This window comes from Condylura cristata, unplaced genomic scaffold, assembly GCF_000260355.1.
Source record: "Condylura cristata isolate star-nosed mole 26May11 unplaced genomic scaffold, ConCri1.0 scaffold00020, whole genome shotgun sequence".
In the NCBI taxonomy this organism is placed as follows: domain Eukaryota; kingdom Metazoa; phylum Chordata; class Mammalia; order Eulipotyphla; family Talpidae; genus Condylura; species Condylura cristata.
The window spans coordinates 936,168-959,615 of record NW_004567121.1 but is presented as its reverse complement, the minus strand read 5'-3'; the positions used below and the strand labels follow the sequence as shown (position 1 = coordinate 959,615).

At 34.9% G+C, this 23,448-nt stretch overlaps 1 protein-coding gene across 1 annotated transcript in view; it reads left to right on the top strand.

Annotated features, from left to right (window-relative positions):
* The window catches only part of ZC3H6 (zinc finger CCCH-type containing 6), a 46,113-nt gene that overhangs the window by 7,777 nt on the left and 14,888 nt on the right, over positions 1-23,448 (top strand). The window contains exons 2-5 of the mRNA XM_004686107.2: positions 15,219-15,399; positions 17,667-17,789; positions 20,707-20,977; positions 21,561-21,694. Coding sequence (XP_004686164.1) covers positions 15,219-15,399; positions 17,667-17,789; positions 20,707-20,977; positions 21,561-21,694 — 709 coding nt within the window. The remainder of the gene's footprint in view (positions 1-15,218; positions 15,400-17,666; positions 17,790-20,706; positions 20,978-21,560; positions 21,695-23,448) is intronic.

Here is a 23,448-nt window from a genome sequence, read left to right as displayed (position 1 = left end):
TTTTTTTTTTTTTTTTTTTTTTTTGGTTTTATGGTTGAACAACTTTCTTAAGGCATTCCTATTTCCACTATATGTTTTTGAAGTGTTTGGGTTCTGGGAAATGTTTCTTGACTGTTGACGCCACATACCAACCCAGACATTAGTTATCAGATATTAGTTAGCAAAGGCAGTTTTATCAGGTTATACTACTTGTGGCAAAGAACAACCTTTCTCTATTGTAAGATGATATTTTTTTTCCTGTCTTGGTTTTTAATGAGTTTATAGCTTAACATAAATGTTTAAAATGAACTTTTTTTTAATAAAGATTTATTTATGCATACAGAACTGGGGTACAGGCCAAAGGTGTAGGGGCAGTGAGAGGCTTCACCAGAGAGAGAGCGGGGAGCAGAAACGGTAGATCAAGAAAGTATACTTCTGAGGGGAGCAGCAAGCAAGATAGGAGAGGTCTGCTGTGCCATGTGTATCACCTCCTGGGGTGAACTCTACTACTGAAGCGGCAGTGGCTAGCTTACAGTGATGGATCCTAACCTGTTGTGCCTCCAGGGAGGGCCCAAATGAACTTTTTTGGTACTTAAACTCATATCCACATTCTGGAGTGGTAAGTATATGTCCAAAGCAAGTTAATGTAAAACTATATAAAAATCAGTAATTCGCTTTATAAAAGTGATACAAAAATAACCTGGGTTTAGAACTCATGATACTCAGTATTTTATATATATTTCTGTTCATAATTCATATTACTTTAATTCATTTGGTCTGTGTAGTGAGATGTTAACATCTTCATTTTACTATTTAAGAAACAGATTTAGAGGTTAAGTAACTTGTCCAAGGTGACTAAGCAGCTGAGAACTATAGTCTGTTTTATCACATTCATTTTGGTATTCTTTCTGTTGCTTCAATGATTGTAAATCTGGTTGAGATACTAGACACTTAAAAGGTTTATTGGTAGTTTTTTGGGGGGAGAGAGAGGACTTTAAAAAAAAAAAGATGTGGCCCTCCCTGGTGGCACAGCGGGTTAAAGCACAGCACTAAGAAGCTAAAGCCACTTTCACATGAGTTCAATTCCCGCCTGCCTCAGAGGAGACACATGGCGTGGCAGACCTCTCCTGACCCGCCCACTGCTCCCCTCAGCAGTGTACTTCATCCATCTGCCTGTTCTGCTCCCCACTCTGTCTCTGGTGAAGCCTCTCCCCTCCCCTGAGCCTCTGGCCTGTACCTCAGTTCTTTATGCATAAATAAATAAATCTTTAAAAAACAAAAAAGATGTATTTATGCATATAAGAACTGGGGTCTAGGCAAGAGTTGGGGTGGTTATAAATGAGAGGGTTCACCAGAGGCTGAGTGGGATGCAGAACAGGTGGATATATTGAGATACACTTCTGTGGGGAACAGCAGGCTAGATAGGAGAGGTCTGCTGCATCTCTGTTACATGGAGGTGACCATGTGGGTTACCTCCCTAGCAAGACATAGGACCTCAGGCCATTGTGGCTAGAGATAGCTAGATAGTGCTGACACTTTAATCCTTGTGCCAGCAGAGAGGCAGGCACTGTTTGGGGTTGTTTTTTTGTTTGTTTTTTGTTTGTTTGTTTTTTTTTTTTGAGATATCATTTAATTTTGTTCTAGTTATTTAAGATTTTTTTTTAAAGATTTATTTATTCATACAGAACTGGGGTACAGGCCAGAGATGTGGAGGGTGAGAGGATTCACCAGAGACAGAGTGGGCAGCAGAACAGACAGAGTGGGGAGCAGAACAGGCAGATCGACGAAGTACACTGCTGAGGGGAGCAGTGGGCTGGTCAGGAGAGGTCTGCCGCGCTATGTGGATCTCCTCTGGGGCAGGCGGGAATCAAACTCATGCAGAAGTGGCTTAACTTTCTTAGTGCTGTGCTCTAACCCTCTGCGCCACCAGGGAGGGCCTGTTCTAGTTATTTAAAACTTTACCTAACATTACAAAGGATTTGCCTAAATATAAAACATTAAAAATAAAATGTATAAAAAATAATTAATTTTTTCTGCTCTTCCTGGTGGCGCAGTGGGTTAAAGTGCAGCATTGCAAGCCACAGCCACTGGGTGGGAGTTTGATCCCCAGCCCCAGAGGTGATCCACATGATACAGCAGGCCTCTCCTGTCTTGCCTGCTTTTCCCCTCAGCAGTATACTTGGTTGATCTGCCTGCCCTGCTCCCACTCTGTCTATGGCAGATCTTCTCACCACTCCTGCAACTCTGGCCTGTACCCCAGTTCTGTATGCATAAATAAATAAATCTTTTTTTAAAAAAATGTGTAGTCTTTAGGAGTTATTTTAAGAAATATAGTATGCCAAATAATTTATAGAGTTAGAATTATGACATTCTATTATCCTTTTTTTTTTTTTGTTAAAACTTTTATAATCATTTGCCAGCTCAGTAAAGGTATAATGTTCTTCCTAAAGTTATTAACTAACCCACTCTTTCAATATTAATCCTTCTTTTCTATTGGGTTACTTGAAAATTTGTCAATTTTTTTATAAATAGCTTTTATAATCATTAATGGCAACATTTTCTCTTTTAATGTACATTTATACTTCATTTAAAATTGATATATTTCAGTGTGTAAAGTATGCAAGGAGATTCTCCTAGTTGCAAATAGAAACACCTTCATAACTTAGAAAATTAGTATTTTGATATTAACAGTAAATTCAGTAAATCCAAGGCTGTTTTATATGTGATTTTGTTACACTTACTGATTATGCCAATCTCTGACTACATCACATTAAGAGGTGGTAGAAATGACTTCAAGGGAGAATGGAATAATATGCTTTTGCTGGATATTTAAGACAGAATCTACTTTTGGAATAGTTTTTAAAAATCTATTCTCACCATACCACTAACTGTATTGGAACCTGAATATCTCTCTCATAATTAATTTGGTATCATGAATTTGGAATTTGGGATGCTTTTTGAATTCTTTTGGGTCACAGGGAATTTTACCTGGTTCATTGTAGATTCATCCTACAAGACTTTTGACTTTTGTGTGTGTGTGTGTGTGTGTGATATAGTTGACATAGCATTAATTTCAGGTGTACAACTAATTCAAAAACATATTGCAAAAGTGATCACAGTAAATCAGGTGAACATTTATCAGCATACATAATCACACATTTTTTCCCCCTTGGTATAAAGTTTTCTGTTTACTCAACAACTTTCAAATATGTCATACAGTATTAACAACCATAGTTGCCATGCTATACATTAGCATCTGTACAATGTATTTATCTGTCCATACAAAATGGTACAAAAGGGAATTTGTACCTTTTGGCTCCTTTCACTCTCTTTTATTCATCCTCGTACATGCCTTTGGCAAAAACCAATCTGTTCTCTTTATCTATGAGCTTGATTATCATTTTAGATTATTTATATAAATAAGATCATATGGTAGTTGTCTAACTTAGCATGTGCACTGAAAGTTTGTCCATGTTGTTACTAAGAGCAAGATTCTATTCTTTTTGAAGGCTTAAAAAATATTCCATTATATATGCTGTAATTTCATTCATCCACCAATTGATGGACACTTAGTTTGTTTCCATATCTTGTCTGTAGAGATGGGATTGCTGGTGATATGTACTTCTATTTTTATTTTTAAAAGGATTTTCCGTAGTAACTGTACCAATTTATATTCACACCAACAGTGTACAAGGACTCCCTTTTCTTTACATCTTGCCATTTGTTATTTTTTGTCTTTTTTACAATTCAATTTTTGTTGTGATATAATGATGCTGAAAGATTATTTTGTGGATTTCAAATTATAAGGGTAATTTATTTGCTGATATTTGTTTCTGTTGAATTTCAAACTTTTATAGTCTGTACCAGAGAACCAAAATCAGAGGATAACTAGAAAAGGAAGGAAAGTAAATAAAATTTAGCTTAGTGAGAGATCCAAGATAGTAAGTAAAATATATTTATAAGAATAATTTAAAAAATATAGTGTCAAAGAAACAACAGCAAGCAAATTTACAGTTTTGGTAAATAGTCTGCTTAGTATATAGAGAATATTTAAGGATAGCATTGTTTTCCTTCATGATGTCAAAAATAGAAGTTTATATATATGTATATTTTTTAAAGATTCATTTATGTATATAAGAACTGGGGTGTAGGCCAAAGGTGCAGGGGTGAAAGGATTCACCAGAGACAGAGTGGGGAACAGAAGAAGTGGATTGACTGAAATACACTGAGGAACGGAGCAGTGCGCAAGACAGAAGAGGTCTGTTGCACCATGTGGGTCACCTCCCTGGCTGGGATTGAACATGTGCTTGGTAGCTGTGGATAGTTTCATAGTGCTGAGACCTAAGTGTGCTTTCCTGTGTGCCACCATGGAGTCCCAGAAGTTTATATTTCAAAGGCTGTATTTTTAAATTCTTAAATTCATAGTTTAATATACAGCAGTACCTTTGGCCTTGTGTGGGAGCAGGCAATTGTTGACAGATTTTATTGTCAAAGCCAATATTATTATAAATATTTTCAAGGAAATCTTTACAAATAAAAATATATGGTAGGCCCTCCCTGGTGGCGCAGCGGGTTAAAACACAGCACCAAGAAGCTTAAGCCACTTCCTCATGACTTCAATTCCGCCTGCCCCGGAGGAGACCACATGGCGAAGCAGACCTCTCCTGGCCCACCCACTGCTCCTTTCAGCAGTGTACTTCATTGATCTGCCTGTTCTGCTCCCTGCTCTGTCTCTAGTGAATTCTCTCACTCTCGGCATCTCTGACCTGTAGCCCAGTTCTATATGAATGAGTAAATCTTTAAAAAAAAAAAAAATATATATATATATGGTATACTACCCTCCTCATTAAATACACTATTTTATCCTTAGTTACTTTGGGTCAGCATGAGTAACTATGAGTAACTCCATCTTGTTTTTTATTGTTGTGTTCAGTATACTTTGGAAATAGGGGCAACTATTGCTAAGTAGTTTATGATACTGTTGCTAAGTATTGCTTATGATAAGTACAAATATTCTCAAGAGCAGACTACAAACTTGGTTTTCTACAGAAGCTTTTCTGTCTTTATTTCATATAGTTTTTCACTGCTATTCTATGAAGGAAAATAAGTTAAATTTCCCCTTGCAATTCATGCTCCCTGGATTTATGCCTCTCCCAATTTCTATGAAAGTACTTGTCCATTATATCCATCCTACTCAAGTGCATATATTTCAGGCAAATCACAAGAGGAAAGGAAAATTTAGATGAGGGCTGTCTATCTTATTGCTAAGTAATTACCTACCTTACTGCATTCTTAATTCTGTTACAGTAAGTTGATTAATACTGTTTTGTACATGAGGAAACAGGAAATAGAAGGTAGGATAATGTGTTCAAGTTCATATAGGTAGTATATAAGTCAAAAACAGAATTTGGACTTTTTTTTTTAAACCAGACACTTACTGAGTGACTAATTGTTGAAATCCTTAAGTTGCACTGGTTGCCTCAACAGCTGGAATCAATCCATGCCTTAATCTGCAGTGTACAAGTTTGAGGTGCCTGATTCCACCAGTCCTCATATTTTGTCCTTTAGTCTCTTGGTGCTGCAATTATACTTTCTCTTCTCTTTGACAGGGTAGCCACATTTGCCACAGGTTGACTTCTGAAGCTGGTAGGTCTTAGAGCCACAGAGCCTACACATGTGCCCTTTAGTTCTGAATGATGCTTTCTGATGCTTTCTGAGTGATGACTTTCCTTTAGTCATCTTGCTTCTGAGGCAGAGACCAAAGATAATTTTGCATGTCAGAAATGCACCTTTCAGATCTTAATAATTATTCTTTACCACACCTTAAAATACTATCTAGTGTGTTTATTTTTCTTTTCCTAACATTTTTATTGTGAAAATTATATAAGAAACTCTTGAAGGAATTTTACTATAACACACTATTTAGTAGTTCTGCAGCTAGTGAAGTATCTTAAAGAATCTTTATATCAACTGACAGAATTAGTAGTTTGGTAATTTGAAGTTTCTCCCTAAGATCATATCTGTGTTGCTGTTCCAGGAACATGGTTAAGAGTTATGGGTTAGGGATCAGACTACCTGGGTTTGGTTTTTAGCTCTCTCATTTGCTAGCAGAATTAGTTAAGCTCTTTGTCCCCTTTCTTTACTAAAGTTTAATAGGGTAATGTTTCAAAGAGTTAATGTGAAAGTGAAACAGACTGAACCCACATGTCTGTCAGCATAGTAAGTGCTTAATAATTTTTAACTATCATACTATTAGTTGTTTTTTTTTTAAGATTTATTTATTCATACATACAGAACTAGGGTACAAGCCAGTGGTGCTAGGGGGTGAGAGGATTCACCAGAGAGAGGTGGGAACACAGCAGTCAAGATGAATGAAGTACACTGCTAAGGGGAGCAGCAGGCAGGTCAGGAGCGGTCTTCCACACCGTGTGGGTCACCCCCTTGGCTGGGGACCGAACTCAAGTTGCAGTGGCCGTGATAGCTTCATAGTGCTGTGCTTTAACTCGTTGCACGACCAGGGAGGGCCCTATATTAGTTTTTTTAACTATGAATTTGTGTCAAAATATTTTGCTTTCAGATTACTGTTACTTATTCATGAGTACAGTAGTTTTAATAGAAAATAGACTAAATAGATTAGATAATAAGGAACTGTAGAATAAATATTGCTGATAATTATTTTCAGGGTTTTTTTTAGTCACATAGTCACAAATCTCTGAAGGCCCTGTGTTTTAAAGATTGTGTTCCAGGCAGTAGTGTAGCCTTTATGGGAAAACATCTGTAACTTACCCTTTTTTTGGAAAAAGTACAGAAAATTGAATAATTTACAATTTCTATTTGTTTGTATATAAATTTATATAACTATAAGACTGCTAATAAACTGGCAGTGAATGGTGAAAGATAATGCCTTTAAAAGTAATCTTTACTTTTGTTTTCTGTATTGTCTTCTCTATTTTGTTGATTTATGTACTTTTATTTACTTTCATTATTCTTGTTCTCTTTAATTTGCTGATGGATAAACTTTTTTTTGTTTTAAAATTTATTTCCTGAAACATGTGTTTAAATAAAAAAATAAATCTCCCTGTGGGACTCATTTTCTTTGTTCTTAAGGTCTTTTAATTCAATAACTTCATGGTATACCCTACATCAAATTTATACTGGAATTTGTTCTTTGAATTTAGATGTTTCATTAATATATTGTTGATATGTTTGTTACCTGCATCAGATGATTATAATGCCTGTTTGAAAAATCCAAGGCTGACATGATTGGGTTTAAGTGATACTAGGACACAAAAAATAACATATCATTCATTCATTTCTTTACTATTTTTAGAAAAAATCTTGATCCTATTCAAAGAAATGGCCTCAACAGTAGTTAGGTGGGATCTTATTTTTTACTTTTTTATTGTTGTATTTGATGAAATGATATTTTAAAGTTGTAAATCATAGATAGGTTTGTATTATCCTATTGATAATAGTCCTCATCTTTTGATACTGGTAGTTTTCAGCTCATTTTTTCTTGCTTTGTCACTGTTGGAGAAAAAGCATTCCCATCAATGACAGTGTGCGTATTTGCGTGCAGAGCACTTAGCTATCAGAATCTCATTCCATTCTGCTTTTGTATCCTTATTGGAACAGTGGCATTCTAATTGCCTTCCTTCAGTATGTTTTGTTTCTCTTCTGCATCTTTTTCACTCTGAAAGTTCTTTCAGAATGAATGTCTAAACCTATCACCACCTTTACTGAAAACATTTCTTTTTTCTCAATTTTTTTAGAATAAATTGCAAATGTGATTAAAGTCCTGCATGGTTTAGTATTACCCATCTATCCAGCTTAATTTTGAATTAGTTTGCTCCCTTTTCTTTATGGTATATCTAGTGACATTGACCTTGCCTTGGTTCCCATCTCCATTCTTCTACACGGATTTTGCTAAATTTTTTTCGGTTTGCCAGAGTTCTCCCTATTTCTCTGAGTAATTCCTGATCTCATTTTGTTTATGATTTCCTCAGGGACATCCTTCCAGGCTTCCCTGACAGCTGACCTTAACCTATCCTGTGATCTCTTGGCACTATTTACCTCCCTCACTTATTTGTGTGTTTATTTTTTATTTATTTGTGTCATTCTGTGATTGATGTTTACCACTCCCATCTCTAGATTGAAAATGTTATGAAAGAAGAAACCATGTCTCCTTATTTACCATTGTATTCCCCACCTAGATGGTGATGAATAAGTATGCTAAATAAATGAAATACTTTTATTTCCCTGGGGATGGAGAGGAGGCCAGAATATTGTTAGACATGTAATTGTGGTTTTTCTTGTTTTTGTTTTGTTTTTTTGTATGGAAGAACTAGAGGATAGGACAGAGGTGTGTATGTGTGTGTGTGGGGGGGGGTGGTAAAGAGGATTCACCAGAGTCATAGTGGGGAGAAAAACAGGAATATTTACAGAAATACATTGATAAGGGAAGCAGCAGGGGTGACAGGAGAGGTCTGCTGTGCCATATATGGGTTAGCTCCCTACCAGAATTGAACTCAGGCCATTGGAGTAATAATGCTGAGACTTAACCTAGGCTACCGGGGAGGCCTTGTCGTTGTTGTTTAATTCAAGCACCAAGTTTACATCTCTTAGTGCTTTTGGAAGTATAGGATCTCCCCATCTGTGTAGTCACCACATGGCACCTACCACCATAGTACCCATAGTCCTCTGCTATAGTCCACTGTGCTCTGTGTGTAGTTTCTAACAGTAATTGCTCTAGATAGTCTAGATTTCACCCCAGGATTGAACCAGAGCATCAGATAACTCTGTCCTTTGACAGTATTACTTTGTTTCCTTATATAATTACTTTTTCTCAATTTGGCAGAAGTCCTTGGTTCAAATTGGGATATGATATAAGTGATAAACTTGTTTGGATACTACTGAGGGTCATGTCTGTTGTTTCAAGATACTGTCCTTTGTATTAGGTAATATTGTCTTTATGAGGACTCAGGACAAATTTCTCTGATCTCACTCCCAGAGAACATTGTACCTTTCTTGAGCAACTGGTCTGTTTTTGTCTTGTGTTGTCTTCTATCTCAGCAACGGTTGAATTGAAAGGTGTGCAGTAGCATATATGAATCGACATTGGATGACTAGCACAAGTAAGAATAAGGAATTATTTTAGAATGATGACCAAAGTTTCCCTCACTTTGATTCGATCAATTTAATACTTCTTCAGAGTCCACTTTTGATAGCCAATCAGTGTTTTGTTTTGTTTTTGAAGATTTATTTATTTATTTATAAAGAACTGGGGTACAGGCCAGAGATGCAGGGGCAGTGAGAGGCTTTACCAGAGACAGAGTGGGGAGCAGAACAGGCAGATCGACAAAGTACACTGCTGAAGGAGCAGCAGGCAAGACAGGAAAGGACTGTACGGCAATGTGGGTCACCTCTGGGGTTGGGGATCAAACTCACACTGAAATGACTGTGGCTGGCTTGCAGTGCTGCGTCCTAACCCATTGTGCCACCAGAGATGGCCCCAAACAGTATTTTTTTTTTTTTAAATGTAGATTGGCCAACTAGCTCTGTGGTATTGTAAGACTGACTGGAGGAACAGGGACTAGGGCGGTGTTAGCAGCAGTGTTCATATTTTGTCCTTGGTCTGCCAGCTAGAAATCTGAGGCTGTACTGCTATCCATAACTACATGGATCAATGTAGTTTCATTTGTTGTATTTCTAGAACTTTACAGTTTCAATTCTCTTTTTACTTAATGTTCTTAGCAAGTTTTTGATAATTTTTTTCAAGTTATGTGATCCCAGTAATTGAAAATAGAACCTTACTAATCTAGATTTAAAAAAAGAATATCTTTATTTTCTCCAGGATATCAATGTCCTCATGCGCTCCTGAAATGCATGACTTCCTAAAGGTGTTGGAAAGGAAATGACTAAAATTATCAACTATTACATTGTCACATACAGTTGTTACCTGTATAAGGCAACTTAGGTTTTGATAAGGCAAATAAGTATTGGTTCAGGAAATAAGGACTGGAAGTACCATGTATAATTGTTAAAAGAGGAATTACTTGTAATAAAGATGAGTAAATAGGAATTCTCAGTTATTTTCAGGGAACAGTTGATTTACAGAGTTAACCAAATTTGCAAAGATTGTCATAGAAATGTGGAGGGTGTTAGGCTACTTAAAATGTATACTTTTTTCATATATTTGTACTGAGTTCCATTGGGTTGACACTTTTAAGATTGACTGGAGGAGTGAAACAACCATACAGAATTTGCCATAACTATAGATAATGAAAAAAGTATGCTGGATTTTTGCAATTCAAGGTCATTCCAGAGGATTTAGTAAGACTGTTTGGGGTCAAGGATAGAGTATAAGTACTTTGAAATTGTAGACAGCAAATTTTAACCACTGTCAATTTGTAAAGAAACTTTTTCTGAAACCAATAAGAACATTTAGAATACAAATGTTCAAGTTCCAGTAATGGGAAATACATACAATCACAAAACCTCCTATCACGTAGCCCAAAATTCTCCTGGGGTGGAATATCTAGTTTGGGTGAGACTGGAATTATGTGAGGGCTTAATCAAGAGAATCACATATAAGTTACCTATATAGATTTCAGCATGGGCAAAGCACATTTTCTGTGAAGCATATTGACAGATTCAGCCAGTAAGATTCAGATAGTTTATTACTTATATTAACAATAGATGCAAGACGACTGCTCGTGTCCCTTGTCCCACAGGATAATAACTGAAAGTGAAGAGACCAGATGGTCATAGGCATCCTGAGTGGTAGTGCATTCTCTTGCTAAGTTTCCATACTGCAGCTTAGCAGTTTTTTAAACCTGTAGTTGTACTGCAAAGAGAAGCAAGATGGAAAATCCCAGACCTTATTTCTACCCAGAAAGTAGTTAAGAAACATTCCCATAGTAGCCTCCCACAAAGTAGGGAAGCAGGTGAGAAATAGGCTGATAGCAACACCTCCCAAGACTGCCTATCTTTCCATAATCTGGAGGATCACAGAGCATAAGACCAGGGCTTTCAGTCAGCATATGGCTGAGCCTTCCCTATTGGGCGATGTGCAGACATGTAAGGTTGCCAAGGCACAGATACAGAGCAGTTCCCATTCGTGAAATGCCAGAGTGAATTTGAACAACGGCATGAAAAGTATTACAAGTGATGGTTTCAATTATTTAGGAATTATATGTCCTACTAACCTTATGATATGCAGTCTACTTCTATAAAGTCTGCTACCAGATTGTAAAGAAGTTTTGGATATTAGATCTTAACATAGTTACTTGGTACATGTTCTGGCTTGGCCCAGGAACCTTGTATTTATAAGTAATGTCTTTGTCATATCATCCCTCAGAATATTAATTTGTATAGTCTTTTATTGAGGCTTTTGTGTTTCTTCCAGAAGATTCAGTTTCTGATCTGTAGCTTGTAACAGGAGCCTTTAGCAGAAACTACCTGTGGAGGTAAGATTGAATGGTTCAGGTTAATTTATTTTAATAGTCAACAGTATCAAAATGGAGAAAAGTATAATCCTCTATTGAGGCATATCAACTTAAAAGGTTTTGTGAATCCTCCAAATAAAAACATGTACAATGGAGGCATTGACCTATTTCAGAGTCTTTAATTTCCTACTGATTTATGTTTTTCTCCAGTCATCTCTAATCTTGATCTCAAAATTTAGTGATAAAGTATATTTCAACTTTATTATTTAAAAAATACCAGTCTTATTAAGATATCATTCACCCTTTTAAAATACACAACTCACCAGTTTTTTAGGATATTCAGCGTTATGCAGCTACTTACTGTTATCTAACTTTAACACATTTCCATCACTCCAAGATGAAATCCTGTATCCATTGGCAGTCACTTCCCACTCCTCCCTTTAATTCCCCTTTGATCAACCATTAATCTACTGTCTATGAATTTGCCTAAGAGATAACTTTTTAAAAATTTTTGTTTATGAACTGGCCAGTTACTTACATGTTTGTACACAGGAATATGTCTCTTCTTAAACCAGACACAATCACTGTATTATTTTTACCATTAATAAAAATCCTCCCCCTATATAGTTGAGCTAGAAATTAATTTTGTTATAGGTTGTAAATTGTCTTGGGTTTAGTAAACAAAAAAGCTTTCACTGTAAATTTGGGTTTTAACACACACTGCTTTCACACACTGTTGTGTTGAGCTAGTAAAAATCTAGAGAATGTCAAGTATTCTTAATTCTGTTAGCTCTTTTTTTGATTTCTCGCAGAATTAATTTTATATATGATACATTAATAGTTGCATTTGGGAAAGCTTTATTTTGGTGCCAGAGCTGTAATTAGAATCCAGCTTTCCCCTCATAATGTCTCATCTCCTCTTCCCGCTATATGATATAAGCTTTCCTTGTAGGCTCAAGACTTATTTTTTAAAGCATTCAGAAATATTTTATAGAAATATGGATCATTGTGTTTTGTTTCCTTTTTATCTCCCCTTTTTTTATACTTAAACATAAATTCACAAGTTTACATTTGTTTTATGATTACTGAAATGACAAATAGGCTAAAACACTGTGTTTTATACCTAATAACATAAGTACTCCTTATTTGAAAGTTAAAGAATGTATGTAGCATAGGGCATAAATTTATATGCATTCTTTCTAGCTTGAAGTACTACAATTTAAATATCTCTAGTTAAAAGACTAAGTATCAGTGTTCAGAAAGAAAAAGTTTCCTGTGCTAAGTAGCTCATGTTGGAGGAGAGGTAAGAAAAGGACAAATGGCCATAGATTTTTTTGTTGTTGCTTATACTTAATTTTTACTATGGTGTAAGTACACAGTTTTTAAAGGCACAACTACATCTACATGTGTAGTAGTTACAGATTTACTGTATATAATAGTAAATATTTCAATACCCCAGAAGTCACCTTAGTACCCCTTGTTTGTCCGCTAAAACCTTCCAAGAGGTTTTAACATCTGCCACCAAATTAGTTTTTCTTGTTCTTGAAATGCATGTAAATAAGTCAATAATCTCTTACTTCTGACTTCTTTTGTTCATAATTACCTTAAAATAATATTCATCCATATAGTGTATAGCAGTGGTTAATTTTTTTTCTACATTGTATTCCATTATATAAATACAGCCTGTTTATACATTCATCTGTTGATGGAGAATTGTATGCACTTATTTTTCTGGGGCCATAAAGTTTTATAGTATTATAAAAGTTTAGAACTTTTTTTTAAAAAGATTTTATTTATTTATGCATACAGAAATGGGGTACAGGCCAGAGGTGCCAGGACCGTGAGAGGGTTTACCACACAGAGCAGAGAGCAGAACAGGCAGGTAGATGAAGGACACTGCTGGGAGAGCAGTGGAGGTGTCAGGAGAGGTTATGGATCATCTCCAGGGCAGGCAGGGATCGAACTCATGCAGAAGTGGCTTTAGCTTCTTAGTGCTGTGCTTTAACCCGCTGTGCCACCACGGAGGGCCCAGAACTTTTTTTTTTTAATAAAATTAACCAGAATGTCAGACTTCCTCACAAGGAAATTTTCAAGTCTCCCTAAATGGATGTAATCGCTCTTAAATTTTGTAATTGAAAAATAACATTGACTTCAGAGGCAATTTAGAGTGGTATCAGGTGCCTATTCTATAATGCAAGGGTTATGTATATTGTGTATTCAGACATTCAGAAGCAGCAGAGCTCCATGCTAGGAGTCACAGATAGTTATATGCCCTGCTGTCACCAACCAACAAACAAGTCATTCAAACCTTGTGTCGAGTGCAGTGATAAATAAGAATTAGGGGCGTCCTTAAGATGTAGCATCTTACCCAAACCTGGGTACTCAGTGGAGCATGTTGGAGGAAATGACATTTAAATTAGGCGCCAAAGATTGAATTGAAATTGGCCAGATGAAGCAGGTGAGGGAAAAGGGGTCGGGAGGAGTAGGGAAATGGATTTTTAATGTTCAAGGTTTAAAGAAACAAAGCTGTATAAACAGGAACTCAATTATAAAGGGCCTTTTGGTAATACAAGGAATTTTGACATTATCCTCAGGTCAGAAGGGAATCATTGATTTTTTTTATTATTATGGAATATTTGAAACTCCTTTACAGACCATATAGGATGAATCTTCATATATAAATCCCATACTTTCAGCAGTTGTCAACTCATGGTAACTCAGTTTTATTGAGACCACTTCCCCCATACCCAGTGGACTGTTCTTAAACAAATTTGAGACATCACATTATTATTACTGAAGATTTTTAGCTGCAGAGTGATGTGATCAGTTTTGCATTTTAAATATCACACATTTCTAGTAATTTAAAGTATTTTAAGATGCAAACACTATAGTTGGGGTGCTTCTCACTTGTTTCCAACCATGTAAAGACACTTGTCTTTTTATACCATTGTATCTTGTATTTGTAAGTAGTTTACATTTTTTTCAAACCAGGAAATCATAACTGAGTGTTAAATTATGTATTCTTCCATCTATGTCAGTTGGTTCATTTACATTTAAAATACTATTAATGGATATTTTGAATTCTATAACTATAAAAATGCTATAATGAATACAATTTTTTTTCTTATAATAAGTCTCCATAGTAGACTTACAGAAAGTGAAATTAGATTTATGGCTTTGCTATAAATGTTTTTATAGATTTATGTTGAGGAATTGACTATGTTTGGGTTTTGAAGTTTGTTTTGTTATGAAGTTTACTTTGTGGGTAATTATATATATTGCTTTTGTTTTAAAGCTATATATATTAATATATATTACTATACTTTAAAGCTACACATAGCTATGTATGGTCCATTCAGTAAAAAGTTCTCCCTGAAGTGAGTGTTTGCTTCCGAAAGTGTTTAACTTTTTTTTTTTTTAAGATAGTTTAGTAGATGGTAGGTATTGCAGTTCTTTGGGATAACACTGCATTTGTGCATTCCTTCATTCATTTGTAATAGTGAATGATCTGAATCTAAATCAGAGGTTGGCAAACTTTAACTGCTAAGATTGGTTCTTACACTTTGAAAAGAATTATTTTAAAAGAAAATAGAGAAGCAAATCAGACATGGCCTGCAGATGTAAATAAAGTATTTACTTTACTGGTCCTTTGATGAAAATCTTGCCAATCCTGAACTAAATAAATATAACTTAAACTCTTGGCATGTGCTTTCTTTTTCTTTTGGAAATGTCTCTGTAAATTTCATTTTAGAATTGTCATTTGAAAATTAAAATTTTTATTGTCCTCTACAGAGAAGATGGTGAATTAGAAGATGGTGAAATAGAAGATGCAGGATTTGAAGAAACACATGAACAGGAAGCAAAAGAGGATGAAAAGCAGAAAAATGAAAAAGCCTACAGAAAATCAAGAAAAAAACACAAGAAAGAAAGAGAGAAGAAAAAATCCAAGAGAAGAAAACGTGAGAAACACAAGGTTAGTTAGAATCTACTTTTTATTCTTTAGGTGTTCTGTCCTGATGTCTGTATCCGGTTGCAAGGAAGAAAGTTGGGAGGCAGAAAGGCTAAACAAGTAGAGATTATTGCTCCTGGGCAGCTGCTGAAGCAGAGCTCCTGCGGGTGGGGTCTGCAGCTACTGCAAGTGCGGTAGTGGGAAGGGTCTCTTATACAGGCTTTAGGTTCCATTTTTTTAAGCTGATGTGGCGCTGTACACCTGGATGCAAGGCCCGGTTTGGGTCATTGTGCTATTGCCCATATATGATCACACTCAACATTAGGTACATTTTAATGAAACAGACAGTATTAACAATTAGAAAGTATAAATCAGGAGCCTCCCTGGTGGCTCAGGGGGTTAAAGTGTGGCACTATGAAACTATCTGCAACCACTGTAGCACAAGTTCGATTCTGAGCCAGGCAGGTGACCCACATGGCACAGCAGACCTCTCCTGCCTCACCCACTGCTCCTTTCAGCAGTGTATTCAGTCAGTCTGCCTATTATGTTCCCCACTCTATCTCTAGTGCTTTGTTCACCCATTGTACCTCTGGCCTGTACCCCAGTTCTTATATGCATCAATAAATAAATCATTGAAAAATAAAGTATAAATCAGTTCCTATTTTCATATAAAACGTAGATTAGGTGTTTTTACTTGTGTGATTAATAACCTTTGAACATACAGGTTGTATAAGTTATCCTAAAGGTTTAACAGAAATAATCAAGGTAACTTTTTTTTAAAAGATTTATTTTTTATGCATACAGAATTAGGGTACAGGCCAGAGATGCAAGGCGTGAGAGGATTCACCAGAGACCGAGTGAGGAGCAGAACAGGCAGATGTACTGAAATACACTGCTGAGGGGAGCAGCCAGCAGGTCAGGAGAGGTCTGCCACACCATTTGGGTCCTCTCCTTGGCTGGGGATTGCAACTAGTGTTGCAGGGTTGCAGAAGCTTCATAGTGCTATGCTTTAACCCATTGTGCCCAGGGAGTATCCAATCAAGGTAACTTTTAACGCAATTAAATCTTTTGAATTGATGAAAGTTGGTATGCAAGGATGCTGAAAGGCAAAGGAAATAAAATTTTATTCTCTATAGATGTAGATGAATAGCACTGGCATTGTCCATTTATTCACTTACTGTTTTCACTCACATATATTACTGTGAAAATCTGTGCAATAAGCTGGGAGTTACAGTGATGAATGAAATACTCTCTTCTTAGAGTTTACATTGAAATAGAAAGGAGAAAATTATTAAGCAAATGAAAGACAGTTGCTATCTAGAAAATAATAGGATGCTGAATGGAGAATGAGGTAGATTGTTTGGGGAAGAAGGGAAACCTGTGCTGACAGAGAACTAAAGAAGTTGATAGCAGCGGTCAGATGGCTTTTGACACTCCCTGAAGTATGCACCTAAAAACAGAGCACTTTATATAGCAAAAACAAAAATTCACAGGCGAAAAATGAATTATTAAGTTATCTTCACAGACTTCAAAATTACAATAGATAAATGCGAACTGGAGACAAAAAAACCATATAGGATCAGGATCTACGTGTAGGGAAGCAGAGAGAAGGTAAAAGGGCTAAACATGGGCCCTCCCTGGTGGCGCAGTGGGTTAAAGCACCGCAGTATGAAGCTCTGTGAAGCCACTGCAGCACCAGTTCCATCCCCAGCCAGGGAGGTGACCCACATGGCATGGCAGACCTCTCCTGACCCACCTGCTGCTCCCCTCATTAGTGTACGTTGTCAGTCTGCCTGTTCTGCTCCCCAGTCTGTGTTTGGTGTCTCACTACCCCTGCACCTCTGGTTTGTACCCCAGTTCTGTAAGCATAAATAAATAAATCTGTAGGGGAAAAAAGAGCTAATCAAATTAGCAACAGGTATTCATCTCAAATGGAGGAAACTCCACTCAAAAAGAAAAGTCTGTGGGCCAAACTGAGGTAGCAATAAAAACTAGGAGGAAACTTTTCTATTTCCAGCTCACACATGAGCATGAGATGTAATTTGGATGTTAATGTTAATTTGGATGGTACTAGACAGGTCTGGGATTGACAAACTCCTAATGCTAATCTACTAAATATTTTTTAAGACAGGATACCATACTGAGGAGATGACTGTTGGGAGTGGTATCTAAATAGAGAGCTTGTACTTTAGAGCCTACCGAGATAATGTACTGATTGAAACAAGTTTCTCTGGTTACTAGTTAAATATTCTGACTTTTGCAAGTGTGATTTAATTTTTACCTTCTTTTAGCATAATTCTCCATCTAGTGGTGATAGTTCAGACTACAGCCTTGATTCAGAGGTCGAACAAAGAGAAAGTTCCCACAAAAAAAGGACTGGTTTCTACAGGGATTATGACATTCCATTTCCTCAGGTACTACCTTTTTAAAAATATGCATAATGTATAATGCAACATTTGTGATAAAATATACATAACAAAATATACCATTTTAACCATCATTAAGTGTATAATTAAGTTGAACTAAGCATATTCACAATGTTGAATAATCATCATCACTATCCATTTCCAGAGAATTTTCATCACCCCAAACAGAAGCTGTGAACTCATTAAGCAGTAATATCTCCTTTGTCTTCCCATCAGCTTCTGGTTGTCACTATTATCCACTTTCTATCTGTATGAATTTCCCCCTTGTATAGATAGAAATAAGCATGATACTTTCCCAATAAGTATGGTAATTACCCTTATATGCTGGAATCATACATTTTTTTCAAGGTTGACTGTATTATATCAGAATTTCATTTATTTTAAGACTAAATGATCTTGCATTATATGCATATACCATATTAGCCATTCCTATCTTCATGGACACTTATATTGCTTCTACCTCTTTACTGTTACAAGTAATGTAGCCTGAACATGGATCTTTTCAATACCCTGATTTTTAATTTTTGGGTATAAACCTAGGAGCAGAATTGCTAGATCACATGGTAATTCTGTATTTAACTTTCTGGGGAGCTACAAGCTATTTACCACAATGGCTACATCATGTTTATAGTCTCACTAAAAATGAGATTTTTAAATTTTCCCATGTCTTTGCCAAATCTACTATTTTGTTTTTAATTTGGGTTTTTTTTGGTATAATACCCTTCTTAATATACATGAAATGTATATCACTGTGGCTTTTAATGCACTTCCATTTTTAATGGAAAAATAAAACTTTCAATTTTATGCTTTGTCTTCTAATATTATTTTGAAAAAATAATATACAAATTTTAATCCTTTGAAAATAAAGAATACATTATGTGTTAGTTTGCTAGGATTGTATATAGATTTCAGTTTCAATCTGATATTTTCTTTTAATCTGAAATTCTTCATTTAGTCTTTATCTAGCATTTCTTACAGTATAGACTTGTTATCAATAAATTCAGCTTTTATTTATTGAAAAATTGTTTATTTCACTCTTATTTTTAATACTTTTTTTTTTTTTTACATTTTAAAAGGACAGGTTTATTAGGAAAAGGAGGAAGGAAAAGAGAGACACCTGCATAGACACAGGCAGGCAGAGAGCTTCCGCTGCTGCTTTACAAAGGGAAAAGGTTTGTGAGAAGAAATGCCTACATAGTTACAAGTGGGCGGGAGAGCTGCCTTAATGTTTTTATTTTGTCATAATGACTTACAGGAAAATTACAAGAATGCCTACATCCTTGCTTGTGAATATATGTTGTTATTCCAAATGGTGAACATCTGAAGTCTAAGGAGATACCCTCCTAAAAAGCTGGGACTGCTGGGTACCTTATCATCTATTTAGTGCTTTCAGGACCATAGTAATCTCTCCTATGAAACCTTGGAAGGATTCATTTGCGTCATTTAGAGGTTATTGCTAATATTTGCAGGTGGAAAAACTTGGGAGGGAATTCAATGAAAGTTTAGAGACAATTCTACTTAAAGTGATAGCAATATGGAAATTATTTTTTAAGAGCTGAGAAATATCAGAGAATTGAATAAATATTGATAATTAAAGGGTTTTGGGCAAACATCTAATCTCCAGAGAAAAATTCATGCTCACCCATTAAGAGTAATATTTAGTCATAAAGCACTAAACTTATCATTGAATTATTAATATAGTCATTTTTAAAATAAAGGTAATAAGCCCCCGTAAGCTTATCTTGTAGTTAATTAAGCTTTTATTTTTTTATTATTATAGTGGCTTTTTAAAAAAATGTCAGAAACCTTGCCATTTTGGCTACCATTATAAATCCTTGAATTGTTGAAATGCTGGATAAACTTCAAGTATTGCTTAAAACAAGAAAGTAATACTGTGTCTTCAAAATCTAAAATTTATGTGATTCACTGTTTGAGTTACTTTAGTTACATATTTGTAATCTCTAAAAGATCTTAATAGTTTTCTGTATTGTATTAAAAACAGTCTCATGTTGGTATTCTTTCCACATAATAGTTTTCTGTCATGTTTAAAATGTACTGAAGATGGATCATGGTCTGGGTTTTTCTAGATACTAATTTTTTTTTCTTTAAAAAAACCTCAGAAGGAAAAAAAGTATAGTAACAAAAAAAGAGGAAAAAAATTCTCAGCTGTGATAGGACTAATGAAAATATTTCAGTGAACAGAGACTTGACAGCTATAATTTACTAAACTTCTAGGGCTAAAGTATATTCTCTGTTTTCATGTGCTTTTTACTAAAAAGCATTAAAATTAAAAGTATATTGCAATAAACAGTTCCTTATAAGCAATTTCATTAGATGTTTTTCTCTATTGTACCTCAGATTAAAAATTTCATTTTTACAATTTGTTCACACATACAGTTTTTATGAAATATAATATGCTTGAACATGTTATTTGGGAATAATTCAAATATATAAATTTCTAATAGTTCAAATATATATATATATTTCTCCCTCTATCCCACAATATACTTTATTAATTTTCTTTACTTTTAAAAATATCTCTTCAGTTTTTTGGAGAAGGAATTAATTATTGTATGATGTTATGTACTTTTAAGTTTCCCTGTCTATGTAAATATTGGGACACAGAACATGGCAAACAAAAAATATGGGACATAGAGAAAAAAGTGAGTAAAATACACTCACCATCAAGGACCTATGCTCATTCTAATGTTTACTAGTATCAGAGTGGCATTTAGCTTTTTGGGTTTAGATTTTAAAAGTGTCATAGGTAAGTACCAACCAAGAGGCAGCTCTAATAACTATTTTTTCTCCTTCCAACTTTTTTTGGGGAAAAAAATGTCGTGTGTTACTATTAATTTCTACATACAGTTAAAAATCCTAATAATAATTTTATGTTTTTATTTAGCATGGACATATATCAGGAAGCTATATGACATCAAAGAAGAGTCAACATAACAAAAAATATAAGAGTAAAGAATACGATGAGTATAGTACCTACAGTGATGACAACTTTGGTAACTACAGTGATGACAACTTTGGTAACTATACTCAGGAAACAGAGGAAGACTTTTCTAGTCACCTGAAACAATACAGACAAGCAAAAGAAACCTCAAGTACTGCTTTAGGATCATCATATTCTAAAGAACCAGGGAAAAAACGAATGAAAGTTCAACTAGGTAAGTTTGAAATTGTTCATTTGTTTTTGAATATAAGAACCTATTAAAACAGGAAAATTTATATTTTCCTTCTCAAGATCAATTTATTTTTGTGGTCCCTGAAATAATTTTTTCATTATTTTGTAGATTTTGAGGACGGAAATCTACAAATACTTCAATCTGTATAATGTCTTCATATTTGAATTAGAAAGCTAGCATAGTATTTTAAAATACATATATATGTTTTACTGTTATGTTTCTCCTCTCCCTTCTATCAGATATCAGTATTCTGAAAAAATAATCTTTTTCAAGTTTCTCTTAATCTAGGTATTAGTTTATACTTTAAGCATAATTGAACAGAATTCTGGGAATCTGTCCATTTTAAAATGTGACAGTCTGCTTTGTTATGCATTTACTTAGGACTTAGCAATTTTTTTTCATATTTATTTGCCTGGGTTTAAATCATTAAAAAACTTGCTATTTCATTATGACTTTGGTAAAATGAGAAATCACTTTTTAATCTAACTTCTTTAATAAAATTCATATAATTTATGCAGGTACACTGTTTTTCAATAATATTTGAAGTACATTTTAACTTTTTTAGGTATTGAACAGAGGGTTAAAAGTTTTAATGTTGGCCGTGGACGTTGTTTGCCGAAGAAAATCAAACGTAAAGACCGTGGAGGAAGAACCAATAAAGGGCCTAATGTTTATTCAGGAGTGGATGATTTCCAAGAGGTACAGAGAATTTATATAGCAGTATAAAGGAATTTTTCCATCTTCTACGCAGTTTGGCTGCAAAGAAAGCATTGATTTTAATGCCACTTTCTAAGTAAATGAGAAGTTTCCAGCTCTGATTCTATGAGTACAAACGCCCCCCCATTGCTGTTTTAATTAGTCATTATAATGCTATAGAGATACAAATTTAATAGCATTGAAATAAAATTGGTATGTTTGAAAGCACCTCAATATAAAATTGAAATGTCTGAAAGCAAAAATATAATGCTCTGTTAGTTCTCTTCTGTTGTGCTTTCCTTTCTTAGGAGTCATCTTTCCCAAATGCAAATAGCAATAAAATGCTAATAGTGCAATAAGTAGCAGAACCGAGAAGGGAGATAGTTGATTGACTTACTTAAGAGAGTTAAAACTTTAAAAGAGAAGAAAAAATGTTGGAAAGAGGATTGAAAAAATGAATTATGTAAGTTGTATAGAATAGATAGTGGGAGTATATATGTTGTTGAATTTAACTCTGAACATGTATATTTCAACCTTATAGTGACTCTCTGCTTTAGATTGGTCCAATTCCTGTATTCCACCACTATTCCAGTAAGACTTGATTGAATTATGCAGAGCAAAGGTGGGTTATTAAATGCCACAACCCTGTATGAGAGCTAATGGATAGCAATATATTATAGTATATATTGTAAAATATAATTGATATCAGGGTTTAAAGATTATAGGCAAAGATTTCCTAACATGTACACTTTAGTGTACTATTTAGGGAGATATAAATAGGTGTGACCTAAAAAGGGATTCAGGCACTAATAAATTTGTGAAATAGGGCATGTGCCACATACTCTTGGGAATGTTCACTTAGCATAAGTGCAGTAAAGGCTCTGAGCAGGCTCTTTTACTTTGTTCGATGTATCATTTTCAGAATTTACTTGACTATAAATATTTCTTCCCGTACATTTATAATATTCACTGAGTCACTTAACTGTTCATGGGATAGCAGCTTTGAGTAGCTATTGGCATTCTGCATGTTTATGACCTGCCTGTCCATCTTCTAGGATGTGCTGCTTTCCTTAAACCAAACGAATGTGGAGGCTTTCCAAGGAGGCCGTCTATATCTGGAATTTACACCCTAATCCTGAAAAAAGTTAACTTCTAACAAAATGTAGTTTTGAGTAAATTAAGGATCTGTCTCTGAACTTTAATTTGCTTTATCTGTAAAATGAGAGTATGGTATTAATTCTAAGGGTGCTTCAATATTAGAGAACTGGGTTGTAATTTAATGATTCTTTGTCATATAATAGAAAATCAAAATGGATTAAATCTTTTGTATTTATCAAATTTAAAGTATTTTTCATTTTGTTTATCAGTTTAAAATGTTATTGACTATCATGAGAGATTTCTTCTGATTCCAGAAACACCCCAGGGATTGCCTAAGTCCTAGAATGCAGCTCATGTTCAAGAGTGACTTAGTGGGAGGCCCATACTCACTAGAGTGAGCATGCAATGGCGATGATCATTGATCTCTTTCCATGTATCCTTTTCAGGGACTGTAGGCCCTTTAAAAGCCAGATAAATTCAGGGATACCTACATGTCCACACTAATTTTCTTGAAAACCAAGAGTAGTCAACAGAATAAGCAAGTTTCTTGATGGATATTAAGGACATTTGCTCTGCTGGTTCAAAATTCTTAATTTTTTTTTAAAAGTATATATATTTTTTTGTTTTTTTTATTACAAAGTTTATTTTTACATCATTTT